General features: G+C 44.4%; 1 protein-coding gene across 6 annotated transcripts in view; it reads left to right on the top strand.

The window, feature by feature from the left end:
- PSD3 (pleckstrin and Sec7 domain containing 3) overlaps window positions 1-22,470 on the top strand; it is a 123,595-nt gene that overhangs the window by 58,776 nt on the left and 42,349 nt on the right. The window contains exon 1 of one of the 6 annotated variants that reach the window (XM_065740706.1): window positions 17,306-17,680. The exons of the other annotated variants lie outside the window; for them this stretch is intronic. Coding sequence (XP_065596778.1) covers window positions 17,522-17,680 — 159 coding nt within the window. The 5' untranslated portion in view covers window positions 17,306-17,521. Of the gene's footprint in view, window positions 1-17,305; window positions 17,681-22,470 lie in introns of those variants that run through there. 6 annotated transcript variants of the gene reach the window in all.

Raw genomic sequence — 22,470 nt, 5'->3', positions numbered from 1 at the left:
GAAGGAGTGGTCAGGTGTTGAAATGGGCTGCCCAGGGAGATGGCTTAGTCACTGTTGCTGGAGGTGTTCAACTGTGTTGTACTAAGGGACATGGTTTAGTGGGGAAATACTGGTGATAGGTGTATGGCTGGACTGGATGATCTTGAAGGTCTTTTCCAGTCTTGATGATTCCATGTTTCTGTGATTCATTGTAAGGAAATGAAAAAGTAAACTCAAATCCCTTAATTATTAGTTTTCGTGTATTTTTAAAATCTGAATGCAGAGTGCTTCTCTGTCAGTAGCATCACTTAATTTTTTTTTCAAGGAAGTCCATTCCTTGAGTCCGCATCTCTGTCATAGAGAGATGCGTTGAGATTAATTTGCAAGCTAGTTGCAGCCCTTACTGAATAAAAAGGTCTCCAGGCTGTGTTTAAATAACCTTCTGAGTGTACTGAGGAGAGATTTCCACTGGTTCTCACCTGCTGTTGATTTTCCTGCTGACAGAAATACACCATTGGAGCTGAATCTTGGTGTTTATTATTGACCTTCAGACTAATACTGAGGATGGCTGGCTCTTTGCCAGCCCACTGAAAGCAAGAGGATAGGATGTAAGACATAGTGGAGGCAGTAGGATGGAAGAAACCTGGTGCCAATCCTGCTTCATTTGAGATGTTCTGCCCTTCTCTGTATGCTGCTCTGATGCTCTGGGGACAGATGTTGCACCCAACTTTGGTCTGTCATGTGACTTGTCTGAAGATATTCAGACAAGGTGTTCTAGATGTTCTGCCCCTTGTTCCTTAATTTATTGGTGAAGGGAAGCAGGGCACGTGGCAGTAAACGTGCACTTCAGTATCTACATTACAGTGCCAGCAGCAGCTAGCCTGACACTAGATGTGTGATTACAAAGATTTAGCTGAAATTAAATTTGCGTTAGTGTCAGTAAATTCAATTCACAGAGCTCTGCTTCAGCACAGTGCTGAAGCACGTTTTGCTTGCTGGTGCATTATCAGAATGGCTAGTGATGAACAGCTGAGGCTGCCAGCTGATTCCTGGCAGCCCTTCAAGGTTTCTGGGAGAGAAGGATCATTTCCACAGGGTGGCAGTGTGCCCCTGCAGGAGCGAGATCCTAACACCCATGACGTGGTTGGGATGTAATTGTGCTTTTCTCCCTCTGGTCCTCCTGTGTTCCCCTTGTGGCACTGAGATGAGCATTGCACTGCTGTGTGAAGTCTGCAGCTATGCGTCATAGCCAAGCCTTGAAGCAAAGCTGAGCAATGTTGGAATTGAGAGAAAAGGGGAGATGTCTTAACAAGTTGCTTGCAAGTGGTGTTCCAGGACTTGGAAGTACAGCAGTTATGATGGGCCCAGTACATGAAGTCAGTCAGGGCTGCAAATCCTGCTTGAGCTGTCCCAGAACACACAGAGCATACAGGCAGAAGTCAGATCAGTTGCTACAATTTCCCTTAGTTCTGTTGAGCACAAAGTGCGGCCCTGGGTGTTTGAATAGAAAAGAAGACTTTCATTGGGAATATATGAACATGTGAGAACATTCAGATCTCCTTTAAGCCTGATCAGCCTTTTGATGTGAGATATGATTGCACTTTTCCCCTGGTTATTCCAAAAGAGGACCCAACCTTTGTTTTATTTATTTATTTTCTTCCTAGCCACAAGGCAACTGTGGTGAGCACCATCAGGCCTTGTAGTTCAGACCTTGATTCTCAGTGTCATTGATAGTGCTTTGGGAATGGGGATTTTCTTCAGACTAGCAGGGAAATGAGAAATGCTAATGATTTTACTCACTGTGTATTTTTTTTGTCTATTCATTAACAGTGAAAATGGTTTCACTTTTGTACACCCATCTGCACAATGGCTCAGCTCTTTTTTTCTTCTTTCTCCTTCCTTCTTTTGGATCTGAGGTTGCCTTCAAAGTTGGGATCCATAATACCAAACATGCCAAACCTCTGATTTCTGTTTCTCCCTATGGAATCTGCTTGCAGTGTTCATATATTCAGTGCTTTACCAGACAGACAGATAAATGCACCTTCCGTTTTATTCCATTTTAGTTCTGATTTGACCATCTGTCACGCATCCTATTAATCTGCCATCAGCTGCTAGTAAAGACCAGAAGTAGAGACAGTAGCCTGTCAGTGCATGTAGACCTGAGAGTTGTAGTTTATACTTACTCCAGGATTTCTCTATACCTTCAAAGTGGGAGCAACTTTTTTTAAATAAGAAGCAGCATCTCAAGCTGTGATTTGCTCAGACACAGGACTGTCTCTGTGGGGCTGACTGGTGTTAAAGGTGAATCAAGCCTTTTAAGTCCAGACAGGTCATTGAAATTAAATTGTTCCAAGTCAAGGAAACCGCAACTGCTGTCCTTTGACTCTGAGCAGTCACACTCTGAGCATACAGATAATTTTATATTAAGTTGGGCAAGATGATCCTGAATTGCCAGCAGTGTTTTCATCTTTGCCATGGTGAGTTTAAGCCTTGGAAGGAGTGCAAAGGCATGTGTGTAAAAGAGTTGTGACTACTCATGTTCTGACTGGTGCAGCAGTATTCTGGTATGGGTGGGCTCAGTGCTCACTCCTAAGGCTGATTGTGAATCACATACTTATCAGTATTTGCAGATGGAGATAAGCGACAGATTTTACCAAGACCAAGAAACACAAAGGGACTCAGCTGCAATACTGATTTCTTCCAAGCAGATATGCCTGAAACTCCAGGTTAGCTACTGCAAGTGCCACTGGAGAAGGTGAAGAAAGCAGGAGAGATTCTGCACCTCCATTAGTGAGGATGAGCTGAATGTACCAGAAACAGATACAACAAAAACTACATCCCAACATTTGGGTTGTTAGCCAGAGGGAATCCACTGCCAGATCATTGTTCATTTATTCCTGCAGAAGGGCAGATCATGGTTAGTATCAAGCAACTTTGAAGGGAAACGAAGTCACTAACAGAGTATCAGGAGCCTCAGGAGTCTCCTGCCTATGTTGCAGGACTAGCTTACTGCAGGCTAATTCCTCTTTATACTCATACCAGCTTTAACCTGATATACCATCTCTGTGGATAGTACTCTGTTATGGAACTGTTGTCTTTCTCCACTGTTGGGCTTAGTGAGACTGGCTTGGAAGTAATCTAATTTGGTTGTGCTTCATTTCCCACAAGCATTCTGGTCCTACCTAATTCTTTGCTGGTACACTGATGGCCATTGTGTCTTCCTCTGGTCACCTTGTTCCAGTGAGGAAGCAGTAACAAGGCCTTTCTAACACAAGGAGGAAAAATGACAAACCTGTCCCATAGAATGTGCAAGGAGTCATCTCTGAAGAAATGGATCCCTGCATTTATTAGGCAGTACTTAGATTATGTGATGGTTTCCACTGTAGGAAAAATACTCTGTTGTTGAGCCATGTGCTAAGATACCACCTGCCCATGTTATCCTGCATGTGTCCTTGGCATGTGTGTTGTCTTAAGATAACATTTTTATGGAGAATCATGGGAGTTTGTTGTGACACAATTGCATGGTGTGTACTGAAAGGAGCTACTAGGAGTCTACCTTCATTTCTGTACATCTGCAACGCCTCTGCTAACTCCTGACTCTGGTGGCTGTGTTGCCACCTAGGAGGATCACTGAACACAAGATGTGCCTGGCCACATGTCTTCTGTTGGAACTGCTGGCTCTTCCCCAGGGTGTCAGGCATCCTCACCAAGCTGAAAGGGCTGGGATGCTTGACAGGGGCTTGACTAGAGCAGTCCCAGAGAGGGGGAGGAGATAAGACTTCAGGTATAAAATACTTGCTTTTTCTCAAAGTCTATATATTTTTTTTTTGGCTGGGTTTTATCTTCTGGAGAAGCACTGTAATGAAGTGATCAAATTAAGTGGGAGTTATTGGTGCTGAATTCTTCTGAAGAACTAGTCTCCCTTAATTTTCTAAATAATAATAATTCTTCAGGATTCTTGGGATACGTAATTTCCTAAAGAAGCTGCAAGGTAGAGTTTATCTCATTTTACTGTCAGTTCTTTGCACTTTAATTAAGGAATACTTTTTTTTTTGCCAGCCTTTGTCTCCTATCTATTTTCTTCTCTTTCCCTGCTTAAAGACCACCCAAGGCAAACACTCAATTAAAAGAGAGTTGTTGCCATTTTGCTTGATCCTTTCCCATCATTTCTGGTGCTTTGTGGAGAAGAATAAGAATCAGTAAGCTATCTTTTTGTCCCCTTTGTGTTTACTCAGAGGAAATCACACTAATCTGACTGTTGTGTACACCCCTAATTGTTCATCTGTAGTCTCTATGTTTCTATTTTGTGGTAAATGCCTTTCAGCAGGGAATCTCTACCTTCCTGATATTTCTGAATGGAAGAGAGGGCCTGATTAATACACAAGAGGAGTGTAACAGTATGCCAGAAGAGCCCCAGAGGGACAGCTCTTATTGCTGGAGCACTGTGCAGCTGTGGGAAAGCATGGGGGCGGAGGGGACAAAATATCTGTGCTTTGCTAGAAGAGCCAGAGTTCTACTTTGCAGGAATCAGATCTTACCTCCTTGATTCCCCTCCAGAATGAAGTTTTTCCTTTTTAAAATGTTTCTACTAGGATAGTACTGGGGGCAGACATTTCTTATGTTTGAAATGAAAGATCTGTTACTGAAGGCCTTTTTCAGCTGCTAGGAGGCAACTAAATCTAATCCAGCAGTATAAAAGTCAAGGAATGCAGGATAAAACCATTAATCCTTGTCTTTAACAGTTGTTTGTGAAAATACTTTCCTTGGAGTCACCAAGGAGCCACAGTGACTGAAGGGAACACCTGGATTGATTTTCCTTTCCTCCAGCCTCAGCCAGGACCTTCCTGCAGTGATAAGCTTTGATTGTTTTGGCATGTGATGTTGCGTGTTGTAGCCTATCTTCGATAGGGATAGTAACCAGTTCAAGCATGCCTGTACAGAACTGGTAATTAAGCCACGTTACTTTCGGTTCCACACAGTCTGTCACCCTTGTGCTCAATGCACGTCTATTTTATGTTGTGTTCCAGGAATTTGGTTCAATTCATATGAAGTAAAATATCCCAAAACTATATACTTTTCTCGAACAAGCTCAGATATTATGTATAGGAAAGCAACATAAGATAATAAAAAGTCTAATGCTCTCCACTGACTTTTTGCCTCTGAGCAGGGAAAGTGAAACTTTCAAAAGGCCTTAAAATGTAAAATTTTGTGATGGCGATGCAGGAATGATTTCTTTGTGTGGATCAGGGTGGTATGAGGCATTGCTTATCCTGCTAGGAAGTGGGCATTTTGAGATGGGTCTTTTTCTGCTTTCCTGGCCTGCATTTCTCTGAATTTTTCTTCTCCAGCCTTTTATCTCTGTGATTTGAGATTATTATCCAAAAGATCTCACCTAGCCCACCAGGCTTCTGTGTTAGCAAGAAGGGAAACTCAAGCAGTTGGCTAAGAGTTTCTGCTAGGACACACCTCAATAGCAGACTCCCAGTGTATGTTAGGGAGGGTAAATTTCATTTGTGGAAGCAGAGTCTCAGTAGCATCTTGTACAAGTTGATCATGCAGATGAATCATTTGATGTTTAGCTTCTCCATCCTGTCAAGCCAAGGCTGTCAGTTATTCTTCAGTTTAACCAAGATGATACGCATCTCCCAAGGACAAATGTCTGAGTTTCTCATTTCCTGTGCTGTCACTGTGAAGAATACAGAATGGTAGTCTTCGGCTGTGCTGTGCTCTGTAACTTTAAAGAAGGAATTTTAGGCTCTTTTTAAGCTGGGAAATCTCTAATACAATGTCACACATACATTTTGGTCCCTATGACATATTACTCCCACTTCCATGTAGGTAGAAAACAAATTCTGAAAAACATTCTTTGATCTTCCACCCACTGATCTGCTTGAGATTTTAGTTCTGTACAGCAACTTGAAGGAAGGAGGAATAGGAATATAATTTATATCATATTTAATTACAAAAAAAAAAAAAAAAAAGGAGAAGGAGAAAACACTACTTCCACCAGTTTGGGAATTACTGCCATAAATCTTTGGTGCTCCTGCCTTCTGTTAGTTGTCACACTTTTGACATTGGGTTTCTCTATGATGTAGTTACACTGTTGCCTTTCAGGCAAATGTATGTTGCTGCTTGAGTTTCTGTATATGTTTATATATATGTGTGTATATAATATTAATTTCATTTTATATTAAATGAAACATCTGGTTTCTTTCTGAGGTCTTACTTTTTGGGTGACAAGATATTTCTAAGATTCTGGTGAAATTACGAGGCAAATCCAAGACTACTGTTTCCTGCTCTACTGACTGATTGGCTTTGGTAGGCATTGTGAGGGCTGTGCTTCTGTAGCTGAGGTCAGTCAAACATCCCTCCATAGGTGTATACATTGGTGGAGGATAGGAATGCTGGAGGCTGTGCCTAGTTATCCTCTGCAGGCTGCTTCTTCCACAGTGCAAGGCTTGCAGTACGGGCAACACCCATGTAAAATTTAAGTGGCTCTTGGAGTGGCATGTTTTTTGTTTGTTGTTGTTTTCATGTTTGCTGTGTATCATAGGGAGGTACTGAAGAAAGGCTCTTTTTTAAGGCAGTCCCCAGGGGAGGGCTGAGTGGTAAGGGGTTTATTTAAGTTGTTGACTGTAGTGCACTCTCGCAGCTTCAGAGGCAGCAGTTGTTTGCAGCTGACAGAATCAGCTTTGCAAGGGTGTTTGTTTTGCCTTACTGGGGGTTTCATAGAATCATAGAATGGCCTGGGTTGAAAAGGGTCTCAAAGATTACCTAGTTTTAACACCCTGCTGTGGGCAAGATTGCCAGCCTCTAGACCAGGCTGCCCAAAGCCACATCCAGCCTTGCCTTGAATTCCTCCAGGGATGTGGCATTCACAATACTGTGGGCAACGTGTTCCGGTGTGTCACCACCCTCCGAGTGAAAAACTTTCTCCTAACATCTAACCTAAATCTCCCCTGTCTCAGTTTAAAACTAACTTTCCCCTTCCTGTTGATATGTTATCTTCAAGTACTGGAAGGCCACGTTGTGGTCTCCCACAGCCTTATAGGTTCATAGGTACATTAGGTTGGAAAGGACCTACAGGATCATCTAGTCCAACCATCCTCCTATCACCATCCCTACCCACTGAACTACTATATCAAATCCCTTAGCACCTCATCTAAATGCTTCTTGAACAGCGCTAGGGATGGTGTCTCAACTCCCTCCCTAGGCAGGCCATTCCAGTGCCTGACCACTCTTTCAGAGAAAAATGTTTCCTCAAATCTAATCTAAATCTTCCCCAGCGCAACTTGTGGCCATTCCCTCTCATCCTGTCATTATTTATCAGGGAGAAGAGGCCCACCCCCTCCTCACCACAACCCCCCTTCAGGAAGTGGTAGAGTGCACTAAGGTCTCCTCTGAGCCTCCTCTTCTCCAGACTAAACAATCCCAGCTCCCTCAGCCGCTCCTCATAAGACTTGTGCTCCAGACCCCTCACCAGTTTTGTTGCCCTTCTCTGAACACACTCCAGGGCCTCAATGTCCTTCTTGTAGTGAGGGGCCCAAAACTGAACACAGTACTCGAGGTGCGGCCGTACCAGAGCTGAGTACAGGGGGATGATCACCTCCCTGCTCCTGCTGGCTACACTATTTCTAATACAGGCCAGGATGCTGTTGGCCTTCTTGGCCACCTGGTCACACTGCTGGCTCATGTTAAGCCGAGCATCAACCAACACCCCCAGGTCCTTTTCCTCTCTACAGTCTTCAAGCCATTCTGCCCCAAGCCTATAGCATTGCATGGGGTTATTGTGGCCAAAGTGCAGGACCCGGCACTTGGTCTTATTGAACCTCATCCCATTGAGCTCAGCCCAGCTGTTCAGCCTATCCAGATCCCTCTGAAGGGCCTCCCTACCCTCAGGCAGATCGACACATCCTCCCAACTTGGTGTCATCTGCAAACTTACTGAGGGTACACTCAATCCCCTCATCTAGGTCATCAGTAAAGATATTAAACAAGATGGGCCCCAATACCGACCCTTGGGGACACCACTCGTAATGGGACGCCAGCTGGAATTAACTCCATTAACCACTACCCTCTGGGCACGGCCCTCCAGCCAGTTCTCCACCCAGAGAAGAGTGAACCTGTCCACACCACAGGCTGCCAGTTTCCCCAGGAGAGTACTGTGGGAGACCGTGTCGAAGGCCTTGCTGAAGTCCAGGTAGACTACATCAACAGCCTTCCCCTCATCTACCAGTCTGGTCACCCAGTCATAGAAGGAGATGAGGTTGGACAAGCACGACCTGCCCTTTGTGAACCCGTGCTGGCTGGGTCTGATCCCCTGATTGCCATGGACGTACCCTCTGATCTCCCTCAAGGTCATCTGCTCCATAACTTTCCCTGAAACTGAGGTCAGGCTGACAGGCCTGTAGTTCCCCGGGTCTTCCTTACGGCCTTTCTTGTAGATGGAAGTCACATCGGCAAGCCTCCAATCTTGTGGGACCTCTCCAGATAACCAGGAAGCCTTCTCTTCTCCAAGCTAAACAAGCCCAATTCCCTCAACTTTTCCTCAGAGGAGAGAAATGATCATCACTCTGATCATTTTAGTAGTCATCATCTGGACCTGTTCAAAGAGCTCTGTGTCTTCCTTGTGCTGAGAGCTCCAGGCTTGGATGCAGGCTGAGTAGAGGGGGACAATCACCCCCCTCTCTCCGCTGGCTACCCCTTTTTTAATGTAGCCTAGGATATAGTTGGCCCTCCAGGCTGTGAACGTGCACTAGTGACTCGTGCAGCTTCTTGTCCACCAGGACCCCCAAGTCCTTCTCTGTCGGTATAAATACCTGGGATTGCCGTGGCCCAAGTGCAGTGCCTTGCACTTGGCCTTGTTAAATTTCACTAGGTTCACATAGGCCCATTTCTCCTGCCTGTCCATGTCCCTCTGAATAGCTTCCCATCCATCCAGTGTATCAACTGCACGGCTCAACTTGGTGTCATCTGCAAACTTGTTGAGGGTGCACTCACTCAATTCCATCATCCATGCCATTGATGATGATGTTGAAGAGCACCTGTCCTAAGACTCACCCTTGGGTTTCTGTTACACCCACTGAGGAATGTTGGATGTTTTTTTTTTGTTTTTTTTTTTGGGGGGGGGGGATGTTTGTAGATTTCCTTGGGATTCTGCTCTGTTCTGTAGCTACAGTTGGCAGTTTTAACTTAAGGAACTTTGTGGTCTCTGATTTGAAATCTCTGATTTAATGCTCACTCTATGGCTCCATTCATTTCTGCCAACCATATTTGCAGTAGGTAGTAGTTCCCAAAAGAATGATGCAGGGGGAGAAACTATTTTCTTTAGAGACTACACTGCTTGGCCAGGGAATGAGCCCTAGTCTGCAACACTGAGCTGTTCTGTGACATGTTGTGAAGAAACTAAAGGTGGGTAACTGCATCCCTTTGCTTGTAATGGTAATCACTGTAAAGAGGGCATGGTTTCTTTGAGCTTCTGTTGTTGTAAAAGAGCTTTTTCACAGAATCACAGAATTGTAGAGGTTGGAAGATACCTTTAGAGATCATGTAGTTTAACCTCGTCGCCAAAGCAGTCTCCCTAGACCAGGTTGCACATGTAAGCATCCAGGAGAGTCTTGAATGTCTTCAGGGAAGGAGACTCCACCACTTCTCTGCGCAGCCTGTGCCAGTGCTCTGTCACCTGCACTGTGAAGAAGTTCCCACACACATTTGTGCAGAACTTCCTATGCACTAAATTTATTTCATGAAACTTAACACTTTTCTATCATTCTCAGCAAGGCAGTACATCTTAAGAATAATTTATTATGGCTTATGCATGGATTCTGAAGAGACAGAGGTACTAGAATTGATTGGTAATTCCACCAGCCAGCATGGTTTCATCACTCAGCCTGCTTTTAGTGACTTAGTGATGTAAAAAGCCAGTAGTAAACATTAGTGTCTATGATTGCAGGTCAGCCAATCATGGATGTGCTTTTAGCCCGCTTCTTGTATAAAGCAAAACATACAATCTTAAGTTCCCCTAATGGGAACAATGCTTGTATTTTTATGCTACTTTGACTTTATGTGCTTTGTTTCTTGGTTGAGGTGGTCTCAAAGAACATACTCATGAAGTTACAATAGACATAAGCAAGTGGTTTTTTTTTGCTGATAAATTTGCTGACATTCAGGTAAAACCAAACATCTCTGTAAATGTCAGATAATAATCTCCTGTGGCTAGTGAAAAATATAACTATCTCACAGGGTAAACTAAGCAGATAATTTGGTGAAAAATGTTGAAAATTTCAGTCAATGTCCATTGTTCTCTCACCATACAGGAAACTTGTTGACCTGCTTGCTTATCCATGTAGAAACAAAGCTGTAGCTCTAGTATCTCTGCTATTAACAGGGTTGGCAGTTGGAGACATTAACATTTAATCTTGGTTGTCAGCTCCCCTTGGTCATCAGACCTCAGAAATCATTATTTTAATATCACTGTAATGTCAGTTAAATAATATCACCGTTGATCAGTTGTTGAGTATTAGTTCTGTAGCCATCAAGTATAAGTAGTTTATCCAAGAGAATTAACTTTCCCTTCCACATCTGTTTTTGGAGAGGAATAAAAAACAGGCATGAAGGAAGGAGAAAAGCAGTCTTCTGATGAAAGATTTAATGTTTATTTAAGAAACAACAGTATATAATAGCAATATTAAAAACTGCTGCTTTCCTGCTGCACAGATATGCAGTTACTGGCTCTTGAGAGTATATTTTAGGTAATTGATATGTGTATGTGTTTTGTTAGCTTTTTTTAGCGGTATTGTCACTGGGATCAGGCTTAAATGATACAAATGGATTCTTGTGCGTTTGTCTAAGGACACTGAAGTTCTTCAGACAGAATAACTTGGTCCTTGGGTTTGGTCCTTAAAAGCTAGTTTTAACTTCAAATTCCATAGGTTCATAGGTCCATAAGGTTGGAAAGGACCTATAAAATCATCTAGTCCAATCATCCTCCTATCACCATCCCTACCCACTGAACTACTAAATCAAATCCCTTAGCACCTCATCTAAACGCTTCTTGAACAGTGCTAGGGATGGTGCCTCAACCACCTCCCTAGGCAGGCCATTCCAGTGCCTGACCACTCTTACAGAAAAAAAAATAAAGGAGAGAAATTTTCCTTCGTTTTTCTCTTGCTGTTAATATATTTGTAAAAGGGTTTCCTGTTCTCCTTTACAGCAGTAGCCAGTCTAAGTTCAAGCTGGGCTTTAGCATTTCTAACTTTCTGCCTGCAAATCTTGGCCAGTTCTCTGTAGTCTCCCCAAGTAGCCTGACCCATCTTCCAGAGGTCATAGACTCTCTTTTTCTCTCGGAGTCTCAACAAAAGATCCCGGTTCATCCACACTGGTCTTTTTCTTCTCCAGCTCGACTTACAGGACTCCGGGACAGCCTGCTCCTGTGCCTTTAAGATTTCCATCTTGAGGAGCATCCAGGCTTCCTGGACCCCTTTACCCCTCAGGAGCGAGTCCCAAGGGACCCTTGCAACAAGCGTCCTGAACAGGTCAAAGTCTGCCCTCCGGAAGTCCAAGGTAGCAGTTTTGCTAGTCACCCTCTTGACATCACCCAGAATAGCAAACTCCACCGTTTCATGGTCACTCTGGCCAAGACAATCTCCAACCTTCACATCTCCTACTAGTCCTTCCCTGTTAGTGAAGAGCAGGTCTAGCAAGGCATCTCCCCTGGTAGGCTCTTGCACCAGCTGTGTCAGGAAGCAATCATCCACACATTCTAGAAATCTCATGGACTGCTTCCTCTGCGCAGTATTGTATTTCCAGCATATGTCAGGGAAGTTGAAGTCCGCATTGAGAACGAGTGCTGGTCATCGTGCAACATCTACGAGTTGTTTATAGAACACCTCATCTATTTCTTCATCCTGACTAGGCGGTCTATAACAGACCCCCACCACGATGTCACTCCTAAAGACTATCCCCCTGATCCTTATCCATAGAGACTCTACTTTATCATTTCCAACCTCAAGCTCTTCAACATCAAAACACTCTTTGATATAGAGAGCTATGCCACCACCCTTTCTTCCCTGTCTATCCCTTCTGAAGAGCTTGTAGCCATCAATCCCAGTATTCCAGTCATGGGAGAGGTCCCACCATGTTTCTGTAATAGCCACAAGGTCATAGTTAGCCTGCCTCACAATGGCTTCAAGCTCTTCTTGTTTATTGCCCATGCTGTGTGCATTGGTATAGATGCACTTCAGCTGAGATATCTGCCTCACCCCTTCCTCCAGCACAGCCTCCTTAGGCTCTTTACTGATGAGCCCTGTTTTATCCCCTTCCCCCATCACAGCTAGTTTAAAGCTCTCTCAATGAGTCCAGCTAGCTCCTGTGCTAGGATTCGTTTCCCCCTTTGAGACAGGTGCATTCCATCAACAGATAACAGGCCAGGAGCCGAGTAAACTGCCCCATGGTCAAAAAACCCAAAGTGCCTGTCTCTACGCCAGCCTCTCAGCCAATTATTCATCACCTGTGTTTTCCTAGCCCATTCTGTGTCCTTCACTGCCCCAGAAGGTATGGAAGCAAACACCACTTGTGCTCCCACCCCTTGAACTAATCGCCCTAGTCCCCTGAAATCTCTTTTCATAGTTTGCAGACTTCTCTGAGATATTTCATTGCAGTCTGCCTGAACTACAAGTAACGGGTAGTAGTCGGTGGGGCGTATCAAATTCGGGAGTCTTCTAGCAATGTCCCTGATCTGGGCCCCAGGGAGACAGCACACTTCCCTGCGTTTTGGGTCTGGTCTGCAAATGGGGCCCTCAGTTCCCTTTAGAAGGGAGCCACCCACTACGATCACCTTCCTTTCTTTCTTAGTAGCAGCAGTCTCAATGCACGGAGTTGACTGCCTTGCCATTGGTGACCTCCTGCGGGAATCTTCCTGCACTTCCCCCCTTATCACCTCTTCAACATCCAATGCTGCAAATCTATTGCTTAGGGGGATCTGGGGACACTGGGGAGGCAGAGGGAGAGATTGCCCACGGTACCGAGCAGGGACTCTGCGAGCCCTCCCTATCCCTCAGATATCCCCCTTCTGCCCTACGGGGACAGGTCAGGGAGTCCACCACCAACTGTGGGGGATCTCCCCGGCGCCTTTCTCTCTGGCACTCTAGGGAGCTCCTCCGCCAGTCAATCTCCCGCTCACAGTCCCTGATGGCCCTCAGTCTCTCAACCTCCTCTTTCAGTTCAGCCACCATGCTAAGCAGATCTTCCACCTGCTCACACCTTGCACAGGAGAACTGCTTAGCACCCTCATCCAGCAGTAGCAGGCTCTGGCACTCCTTGCAACCAGAGACCTGTGTAGCCACGCTTCTAGGCAGACCTTCTGTCTGGGTCGCCACAGCCTTTTTAAGGCAAGCCCTCTGTCTAGTAGAGACCATGGAACACAAAAGAATAAAAACAAATAAATGAAAAATTGAAAGTAAATAAATAAATAAAAATAGCTTATAATAATATATATAGAGATATGAATAGTAATAACTTAAAAATAAATAAATAATGATAATTAAAAGATATATATATATATACATATAAACACAAACAAATAGTGGGTAGTGACACTTCGCTGCCCTCCCTGAGCCCTATTCAGCTGAGGTGTGTGGGCGAGGGTGCTGAAACCCTGGCAACACCTACACCTCATCAGCCTCTGGTGAGAACAGCCTAAGGGTCTGGCCGCTCTCACTCGGTTCCCGTGAGACAGGAACCTCCCGAAAACCCGCCCTGTACCTCAGTCAGCCACTGCAGCTCCGGCTGTGCCGATTTCAAAGCAGTTGATCACGAGGATTGATTGAATTCCATGGCTTTTCTTTTGTTTTTGATTTGTTGAGTAACATTAAGAGGACAGAGTAAGGACTGAGTAAATTTGGCCTGTCAGGGAAATCTGACTGGTGGAAGGAAAAGATGGGAAAGCGTTTATTGCACAGTAAGTTGGCGCATCTGCCTGTTACTTATATGGTTGATGTAGTCTGCTACAGTGCCTGTGACAGGTGAAAAGCTTTTTCGTAGCTTTGAAAAATAAGTGGGATGGGAAGAAGAGAATTTGCCTCCCAGCCCCTACTCCACCTTCATTTGCTTTAGCCCAGAGTTTCAAATTAATCTTCAAGCTTATGGTTTGCACCTTAGAGATGCTGTTAGAAAGTTTCCATGAATAGGATCACTGTCCTCTAGGTCATCCAGGTGGTGTCACCATGCTGTTCTGGCTCACTGCCAACCAAGCATCTCTGCTCTGCTCCTCAGCTAATCACCTCTCTGATCTAATAGAAGATCGTGGTTTCTTGCCTCAACTGGAGATTCCACTTGTGCAGACAGGTTTAATTTTTTTTGCTGGTATCGCACAGACATAACAATCCATCCTTAAAGAAATTACTTCTATCCACCTTTACATTAACAACCCATTTCTTTTCTCCCTCCCTCAGAAATCCCTGTTGCTCAGTTACAGACACAGATCAATCCTGTGTGCTTGATAATTTCTAAAATGGTGAGACTTCTTCAGTGTTCAGGAGTGGTCTTTCCCTAGAGGAAAAGCAATTACTGTGTACACAGTTCTACTTTTTTAGTCAGGACTATGTGACTGTATTAAAATTTACAGATGAAAATTAGGAACCCTGACAGAATGACGGAATTCCTAGGTTAAAGATACAAAAGGCTTCAAAAGCATGATCTCAAGGAGCTCTCTCTGTTGAAGAGTGTAAGCTGACAAGTGTTTTCCATGCTTTGTCTTGGGGTGATAAAAAAACAAAAAGAACAGGAGGCACCCTGTCTCCCTTTTATGTTTTGGACCACTTCTTGTTTACAGCTGAACCAGATCTGATCCCCTGTAAATTTAGGTTCCCATCCTGCTAACCTTAGCTTGGAGAATACTGGATAGCAAACTGCAGCTTAGGGGTTGTTTTTGTAAGCAAGGGAAGGTAAGTGTTTCAGTGTTTCAGTCTAGCTTGTATTTAATAATAAAAATGCTCTACAAATTGCGTATTGGCCTAGATCTGCATGTGGTATTTAAGGAATATAATTATCTCAGATGCTTAGGGGAGGTGGCCTTATAAATCTGAGAGTAGAATATTCTGCTTAGACAGGGGGTTGGTAGGTTAGGGAGTGATTTGTGGCCATTTATGTAGTACCTGTCGGAACCTGCTGCTTAGCTCTTACGGAGCTGTTTGATTGCAGTGTATTTCCACTAGGGAGATTTTCTTTAAAAAGCTTTTGCTCTAGCAGTGGGTAAATTCAGTTGGGTTAAGCAACATTAAATGCTTTCTGGGAAGTGGTGCAAGTAGCTTTGAGCATGCAGTTGATGTTTCCAGAGTAGAAGGGTCTTCTGTTGCCTTCCTTGGAAGGTCAGTTTGTGTAGAATGGATGGAGCTCATCTGCATTGCAATGCTTATGTGTGAGATGGGAATGGCCTTTCTAGATCAGACTGTCATGGAAATGTAAATGGAGATGGTGGTAGTCTAGTAGAACAAAGGCTGCACCTATGAAGAATCAGAAATCTCTCAAGAAGTGCTGATATTTTGATTCCTTGTTCCCTCCTTCAGTGAGCATTGTCCACAGTAATCATGATCTGTAGTCAGCATTTGTGTTTATAGCATCCCTGGTGTAGTGTGAGCAGAGTGACTGCTGGTGTATGCTGGGGAGAGAGTGGTGTCTTCTACAAGCAAAAACACATCTACGAACATAATGTGGCTACCTAGTCATTTGTCCACTCAGGCCTGATTGCAGAATGCTGGGAAAGTGTAACTAGGTAAAACACCCACTCAGTTCATCTGCTTATTTAGTCCTGGGTGCTGCAGCACAAGCAAGCCTTTATGTGGTTCTTCTGACTCTGAGTGGGACTTGGGCAGGAGGCCCTAGCTGGCAAATGTGGTTCATTGTGAGGTGTTTGTGCCTGGGCAGAGGCCTCTTGTCCTTTGCTGTGGTCATCACTGGCATGTGGGTGTGCCACATGATGAATGTAAGGCCTGGCTTCTTGGGACATAGTGCTGATTCACTGGGGAGAGTACAGGAAGAGAGGAGTCTTTGTTGGCTTTTCCAAAGAACTTGAGCATGTGGTTGTAGGTGTCTTCTGGTGGAACAACATGCTCTGGGGTCCTCCAGACCTGTAACCCTGTTTCTGGCCTGGCCTTGCCTCTCATGATCCAGGTTGCCAAACCCAGTGTTAGCTGGGGTGAGGTGTCCATGCTGTCCTCCATCCTGGTTCCTCATGCTGCCTTTTCAACAAGCTGCTTCCCCCTCTAGAGTTCGGATGATGTCCCATTTGTCTGCTCCTGCCTCGGCACTTGTAAGAGCTGCTCCACCTGTCCCAGCATGTGTCCATCAGCTGCTGTGAGCCCATGCTGAGCATAGTAGAGTTAGTTCTCTCTTACTGTAGGATGTTGCCATGGCAATGTGCAGTCTGCTGCACTCTGGGTCTCCAGGAGTCAGAAATGATGGTGCTTTTACAACATCAAGGTAAACATCTCTCTTTTCCCGTGTATAGCACATCCACCCTGGTAACAGCACTGGCTGCAATTGGTGCTGGCTTCCCCTTGTCCCATGCCTGGGAGAGCAAAGCTCTGCATCCTGAAAGCATGTATGACCCAATTAGGGGTTTGAGCATGCCAGCTGCACACATGGATGCTGGTAATTGCCCCATAGCCACAAGGTCATGTGGGGTTCCTGTTGGGGAGGAGCAAGGTGCAGCTCATGATCAGGATTGGCCACTGAAGGATATGCTTTTCTAGCAGAACAGTGTGCTTGCAGCTGCCAGTAATTTCAGGGGAAGAGCTGGACTGGCAGCTGCCTGCTTGCAGTCTTGCTCCTTGTCTCCATGGGGAAATCATCTCTTTTTCCCCCAGCCCCTGTTAGAGTGAGAGGCCCTGGCCAAGGATTAAGAATGCTTTGGGTTGTTGAACAAATTCACAAAGGATGGATGTGATGGGGGCATCTCTATGGGGCTTGTGTGGTTCCCAGACTTCATTACAATGCTGTGGGCTTTCACTTGTTCCTCCAGTGCTTTGGGAACCCATCAGTATTTCTAGCACCCAAAAGCCTGTAGCTGGCAGGTCCTGCAGTGTCCTTTGTTATTTCAGGCAGTAATGAGCATGGCAGGCTGTTGCAGGCAGGGAAGTGTGGCTGTGTGAACTGAAAATGAATCTCTTGCTTGGTATGCTGGCATTTGTTCCAGCATCTTTCTCTCCTCCTCTCTCCCTCTCGCCGCTGGTGTGTGTATGAAGGGGGTGTCTGTGCTGGAGAGGGGAGTGGAGCAGGGGTGGAGTTTCTGTCATCCTTTTTCTTTCCTTCCTTCCTTTTTTTTTTTTTTTTTCCCCTATCCAGTGACGTGAGCAATGCCTGGAACAATCAGGCTGGCTCCAAACAGTGTGCCTGAAGATGCTGGAGGAAACAGCCTAGTGCACTTAGGCAAACACTGATTGCTTGAGCCTGGGCTCTCCAGACGCGATCTTTTCCAATTCCTCTGCAGGAGATTGGGAATTGGCATTAGCTTTCTTCTTCCCCATCCTATCCCATCACTATTGGAAATGATTGGAGTTAACAGTGTTCAGAGCACCAGCAAAGTCCGAGTGAGAGCCACAGGTTCAGTGAAATACTCCCGAGAAGAATCCCTCTGGCGGCAATCCCATCGGTCAAAATCTATGAAAATCTCCAACTCTTCTGAGTTTTCTACTAAAGAAAGCAAGGTAAATAATTAATATTTATAGTGTTTCGCTGTGAATTTTGCTAAGAATGGAGGTGACGATGTTTAAAAGGTTATGCTCTGCAGGAATTAAGGGCTCTGGATAACCTGCAATGATCAAAGAGTTACTGTCAACTCAGAAAGATATCTGGGCTTGAGGAGAGACTGAAAGTGGAAAAGATCTGACGTGTGTGGTGATAGTGGTCAGCTTTTAGAGGAATGCCCTGTCATTGAGCTTGGTGCAGTAGTAAGCAGTGAAAACTTGCTACTGAATACTAATTGGAGCTTCAGGAAAGGAGACTGAGTTAGCAAGCAATGTCCTTGCTATTATCTATCTAATGGGAATAATTTTCTGAAGAAGAGTAGTTTTTGCTCTTTCTCTGCAGCTCTGTGTTATAGTAGGTTTGGATGCTAGATAAAAACATTATCTCACTTGCATGCATGATTAAACATTGCCATCAAGTATTTGTTTGGAACACATCACTTGTGCTTATAGGAATACATGATTGCCTGTCAGTCAGTGACATAGGCTATGCCCAGCTGCTACAGTGGTTTCGTTCAGTATTTCCTTGACCGGCACAGTTCTTTGTTTCCTAGATGAACAACCCCTCACTTTACACAGTATCACTTCTTTTCTTATTCCATCACTCTTGAGAGGTACCTCAGGCTTTAATACCTGTCTCCCTCCCAAAGATACTCAGTGATTCTAAGCATTAAATGAACTTTATGCAGTGACTAAATATGCTTCTGCATATTCCTTCTGCAAATTGATTCTGCTTGGGATTAAAAGATACAGTCATTTGTTGAAGTGTGCTGAATGAGGCTGAAATATTTCAGGACAGATAAATGTGTTTAACCATGTCTTGAGTCTGTGTGCATAAAAAGAGGCAGGCACACACACATATCTCCCTGTACTGTCCCTTCTCTAAATCCTCTATCTGTACTGAGATAAACCTCCTCTGCTATCACAAAAACATCCTTATGCTGTACAAGAGTTCCTGGCAGATCACACTCCACCAGATTACAAGTTATGTGGTATTTCAGAGGCTTAACTTCAGAGCCTTAGTCAGAGTGATGCAAACAGAAGTAATTGATATTTTATTCAGTTTTGTTTTAGGAATTTCTGTTTTGAGAGACATATTCACCATAACTAAGAAACAATGTAATGGTAAAGGTTATGGCAGAGGAATAGCATGGCCATCATTCTTGATCTGTTGCTGATGCTGTGTCTCCTACTTAAATACTGCCACCTTGGCACATGCCAAAGGGAAGGATCTTGCAGGTGCCCTAGTACCCTGTTCTTGGCAAACGCTTTCACATTAGGGATTGGACTTGATGATCTCTAGAGGTGCCTTCCAACCCCTACAGTTCTGAGATTAGGTACTGGAATAATTCTAGTGTATTTGCTGGGAGGTTTTCTGTACATTAAGTTTCTGTCTATGGGAGTCATTGGCAGTCAGTGAGCCACTTAATCTCTGTACCTCTCTGCTTCCTGTCCCAGTCTTAGTGTCCACTGTGTACACATGGTGTAATGTCCTCAGAGTGGAGAATTTCTCCCAGGGGTGATGTCTGACACCAATAGCTTCTGTTGCAGTGGTGATCACTGTGATCATCCCTCTTTTTCTCCCATGTCTCCCTCCTGAGTGCTGAGCACAGAAGGTTGTGGCGAGGGGTAAAGCCACTTGAGCTTCTAGCTCAAGCAATTTGAAGTCTATTGCAGGTTTTATTTTGTTTGTGGTTCTCTGACCTTATTTTATATTAAGATAGTTGTATCTCTGAAGTACCTATAACCTGTAAAGACTGTTTTATGGAGGGGTGAGAAGGTTCCTTCCTTGCCCATCAGTGGTACCTGCTCAGCTGATAGGATTATAAGCTTGCATGGGTTTATTCTGCTTGTCTGTGTTCCCCCTTCTGTCCCTAATACAGGCTGTAACATTTATTGCAGACAGAATTGCAAGTGAGATTCTTATTTTTGGCTATGCCACTGATTACATGTGTGATTTTGAACAGCCCTGTTCTTTCCATGGATCCTTTGCCCCTGCTGTTCTTTGACAAACTATTTTATTCAGATGTCACCAATTTAGGGACTTGATTTATGGTTGAATTTTAGCTCTTCAATACTGCTGTATCACTGGAAGTCATTCCCTCTGTGTGCCATTGTGAAGGAGGTCTTTTAACGAGTGAAGTCCATGACTACGTACTTGTACACTTCTCACAAAATGTCTTCAGTTCTAGGCTGGATTTTTTTCTGGATGGTGGTACCATATTGGTCCCCTCTATCTCAGAGATTTTGGTTTGCAGACTTATCCTTTGTCATATCTCTGTGGACGTATTTTCCCTTTTGTCTGGTCTGCTTTGTATTATCTGCTCTCAGTACAAAGGAACTATGGCACTCAAGAGCTGTTTCCATAACTGCTTTAGCTGCCAGGGGTAGAAGACAGATCTAATCTGTTTGTGCCCCAGAACCATATTTCACTGATGCCTTTGCACTTACATAAAAGTCTATTTTGCTAATATAGGGAGTATTATATGCCCTTGTGCTCTAGCCAGTATGAACAAGGCTCCAACATGGTGACTGTGTGTAAGATCTGCCTTTTGCCAGTGTCAGAGAAGTCAGACAGCCCAAGGGCACATCATCTCCCTTAAAAAATAGGGAAAATGTTTTTCACAAAATGTTTTTGTGAACATGTACACTTCTTTGTAAGAATACAGATTTCACTTGGTGATATATTCTGGGTATATATTATAGGCTGGTATCACAGTCTCTGGCCAGCAAGAGAATCTGTGAAAATAATGTTGTAAACTGATGTTTTCTTATTCTCTGGAGAGTAGTCTCAAACCCGGGCTGCAGGCAAAATGAGTTGGAGGACCTCACGGTCTTCTGTGGATCCAGCATGCTCAGCAATCTCATCTCCCGACAGACACTGATTTCCTGAAGCCATGGATGGAATTGCAGAGTGCCTGTACCTGTCCTGCCTGCAAATGCACAAGTCTAGTAAAACAGTTTCTGAAATAAGCAGAGTGGGTGCTTTACTATCTCGAAACACTGCTCTAGCATTTTTTTCTGTTCATTTGTAATAATTCAGTGTGCTGCCTTTACCAATATCATTAATGAAACACTCTGGCTAGTACAGGAGAAATCCTTCTAGCAACCCCCTTGTGTCATGGTTATGGAGGAAGCATTTCTTGTACGGCATTAATTTCTTGGCTCTTGGGAGCTCCAGCTAAGCACCCTTTTATGATGATGCATCTGACACAATCTTTTTTTTTTTCCTTCCCCCCATTTCCCATCTTCTCCACACAAACCAGATTTTTTAACGGAGGAGTTTCTTTTAGAAATGTTCTCCAGTTGGTGACGCACTTGAAATTCCCTGGGTGAAATGATCTCTTTTCCTTCTCTCTAAAACATTTCTATCAAGCCTGTCTCCACCCACACCAAAACAACATTCATTGCATCCATATGCTGCTGAACAGCTCTGTGCTGCTTTATGAATAATGTATGCTGGCTTGTTAGAAGAATGTTTGTTGTACAAACCAGTGGAATTTAAAATTGAGAATGATATCAGAAGACATGCCATGCTGTGCACTAATCCATGGGCTTCTTGGGGTACTGCTTTGGCATCCTTGCTGTACCCCTGTGACAAGTAGGAGAAAACGCATAAGCAGACTTTGAAGTTGGCAGCATGCTATAGGCACTCAATGTTCAGAGTCCTTATACTAATCTCACCAGGCGTTACAGTTCCATGTATAGAAAGAGGAGAAAATTTAAAGATCTGTATGTTGGGGGAGGCTAGCGAATAGGAGATGGTGAAGTAATGGAGACCTATATGCAGCTTGCATTTCAGGGAGACGGTCATCCTTCAAATTGTATATATCTTCGTATAGCAACATGTCTTGCTCTGTTGAAACCTGTTGGAAGGTAGTAACTCTGAGAGACACCCTGGTCCAAAGTACTGGAGTGTTAAGTACAACACTTGTCAGAACTGCATATAGACATCTGTGATGTTCGATGTTTGTTGCTTTTTCAGTCTATTTCATTCCTCTACCGTCTGCTTCTTCACTTGTGCTTCTCCAGTAAATGGTGTATGGTGGGAGCTGGACAGAGCCTGGCTGACTGCTGTAGTCATCAGGGTAGAGTAGATGGATTGGTTCTGAATGAGTGAGAGAGACACATCAGCATGGAGGCTGGAAGGGAGTGGAGTGTGGTTCTCTCTGTTATCACCTGTGGAACACAAAGGAGACGTGGAGGAGATGCTTTGAATTTGTCTTGCTTGAAGGTATGCACAGACTGCTTTTTCCAGTCCTAGCTGTCGCCTTCCCATTTCCTGCAAGCTTTTCTGGTTTCAAGCTGGGGAATAGGAGTTCTATGTCTGGGGCTTAATTGTCTGCCCGAGATCAACCGTTCTGCTACCAGCCTAAAATGAAAGAGATATCCTCAGATAGGACTTGTGAGAGTAGCTACAGGGTGGCATGGACCAGCTTCCAGGAGTACAGTTGCAGCTTCATTCTCTGTCTCCTGGCTGGCTGAGCATTTGATGGGAGCAGTAAAGATCACTTGGTGCATCTCGTAGAACCATAGAATGGTTTGGGTTGGAAGAGACCTTTAAGATCATCTAGTTCTAATCCCCCTGCTATAGGCAGGGACACCTCGCACTAGACCAGGTTGCTCAAAGCGTAGTCCAGTCTGACCTTGAATGCTTCAGGGAGAGGGCATCAAAACCTCTCTGGGCAACCTGTTCCACCACCCTCACAGTAAAGAATTTTTTCCTAGTATCTAGTCTGTGTCTGCCCTCT

The sequence above is a fragment of the Cyrtonyx montezumae genome, unplaced genomic scaffold (genome assembly GCF_038088225.1).
Source record: "Cyrtonyx montezumae isolate F1298 unplaced genomic scaffold, pur_monq_1.0 scaffold_29, whole genome shotgun sequence".
Lineage (NCBI taxonomy): Eukaryota > Metazoa > Chordata > Aves > Galliformes > Odontophoridae > Cyrtonyx > Cyrtonyx montezumae.
This window is presented reverse-complemented; position numbering and strand designations above follow the sequence as displayed.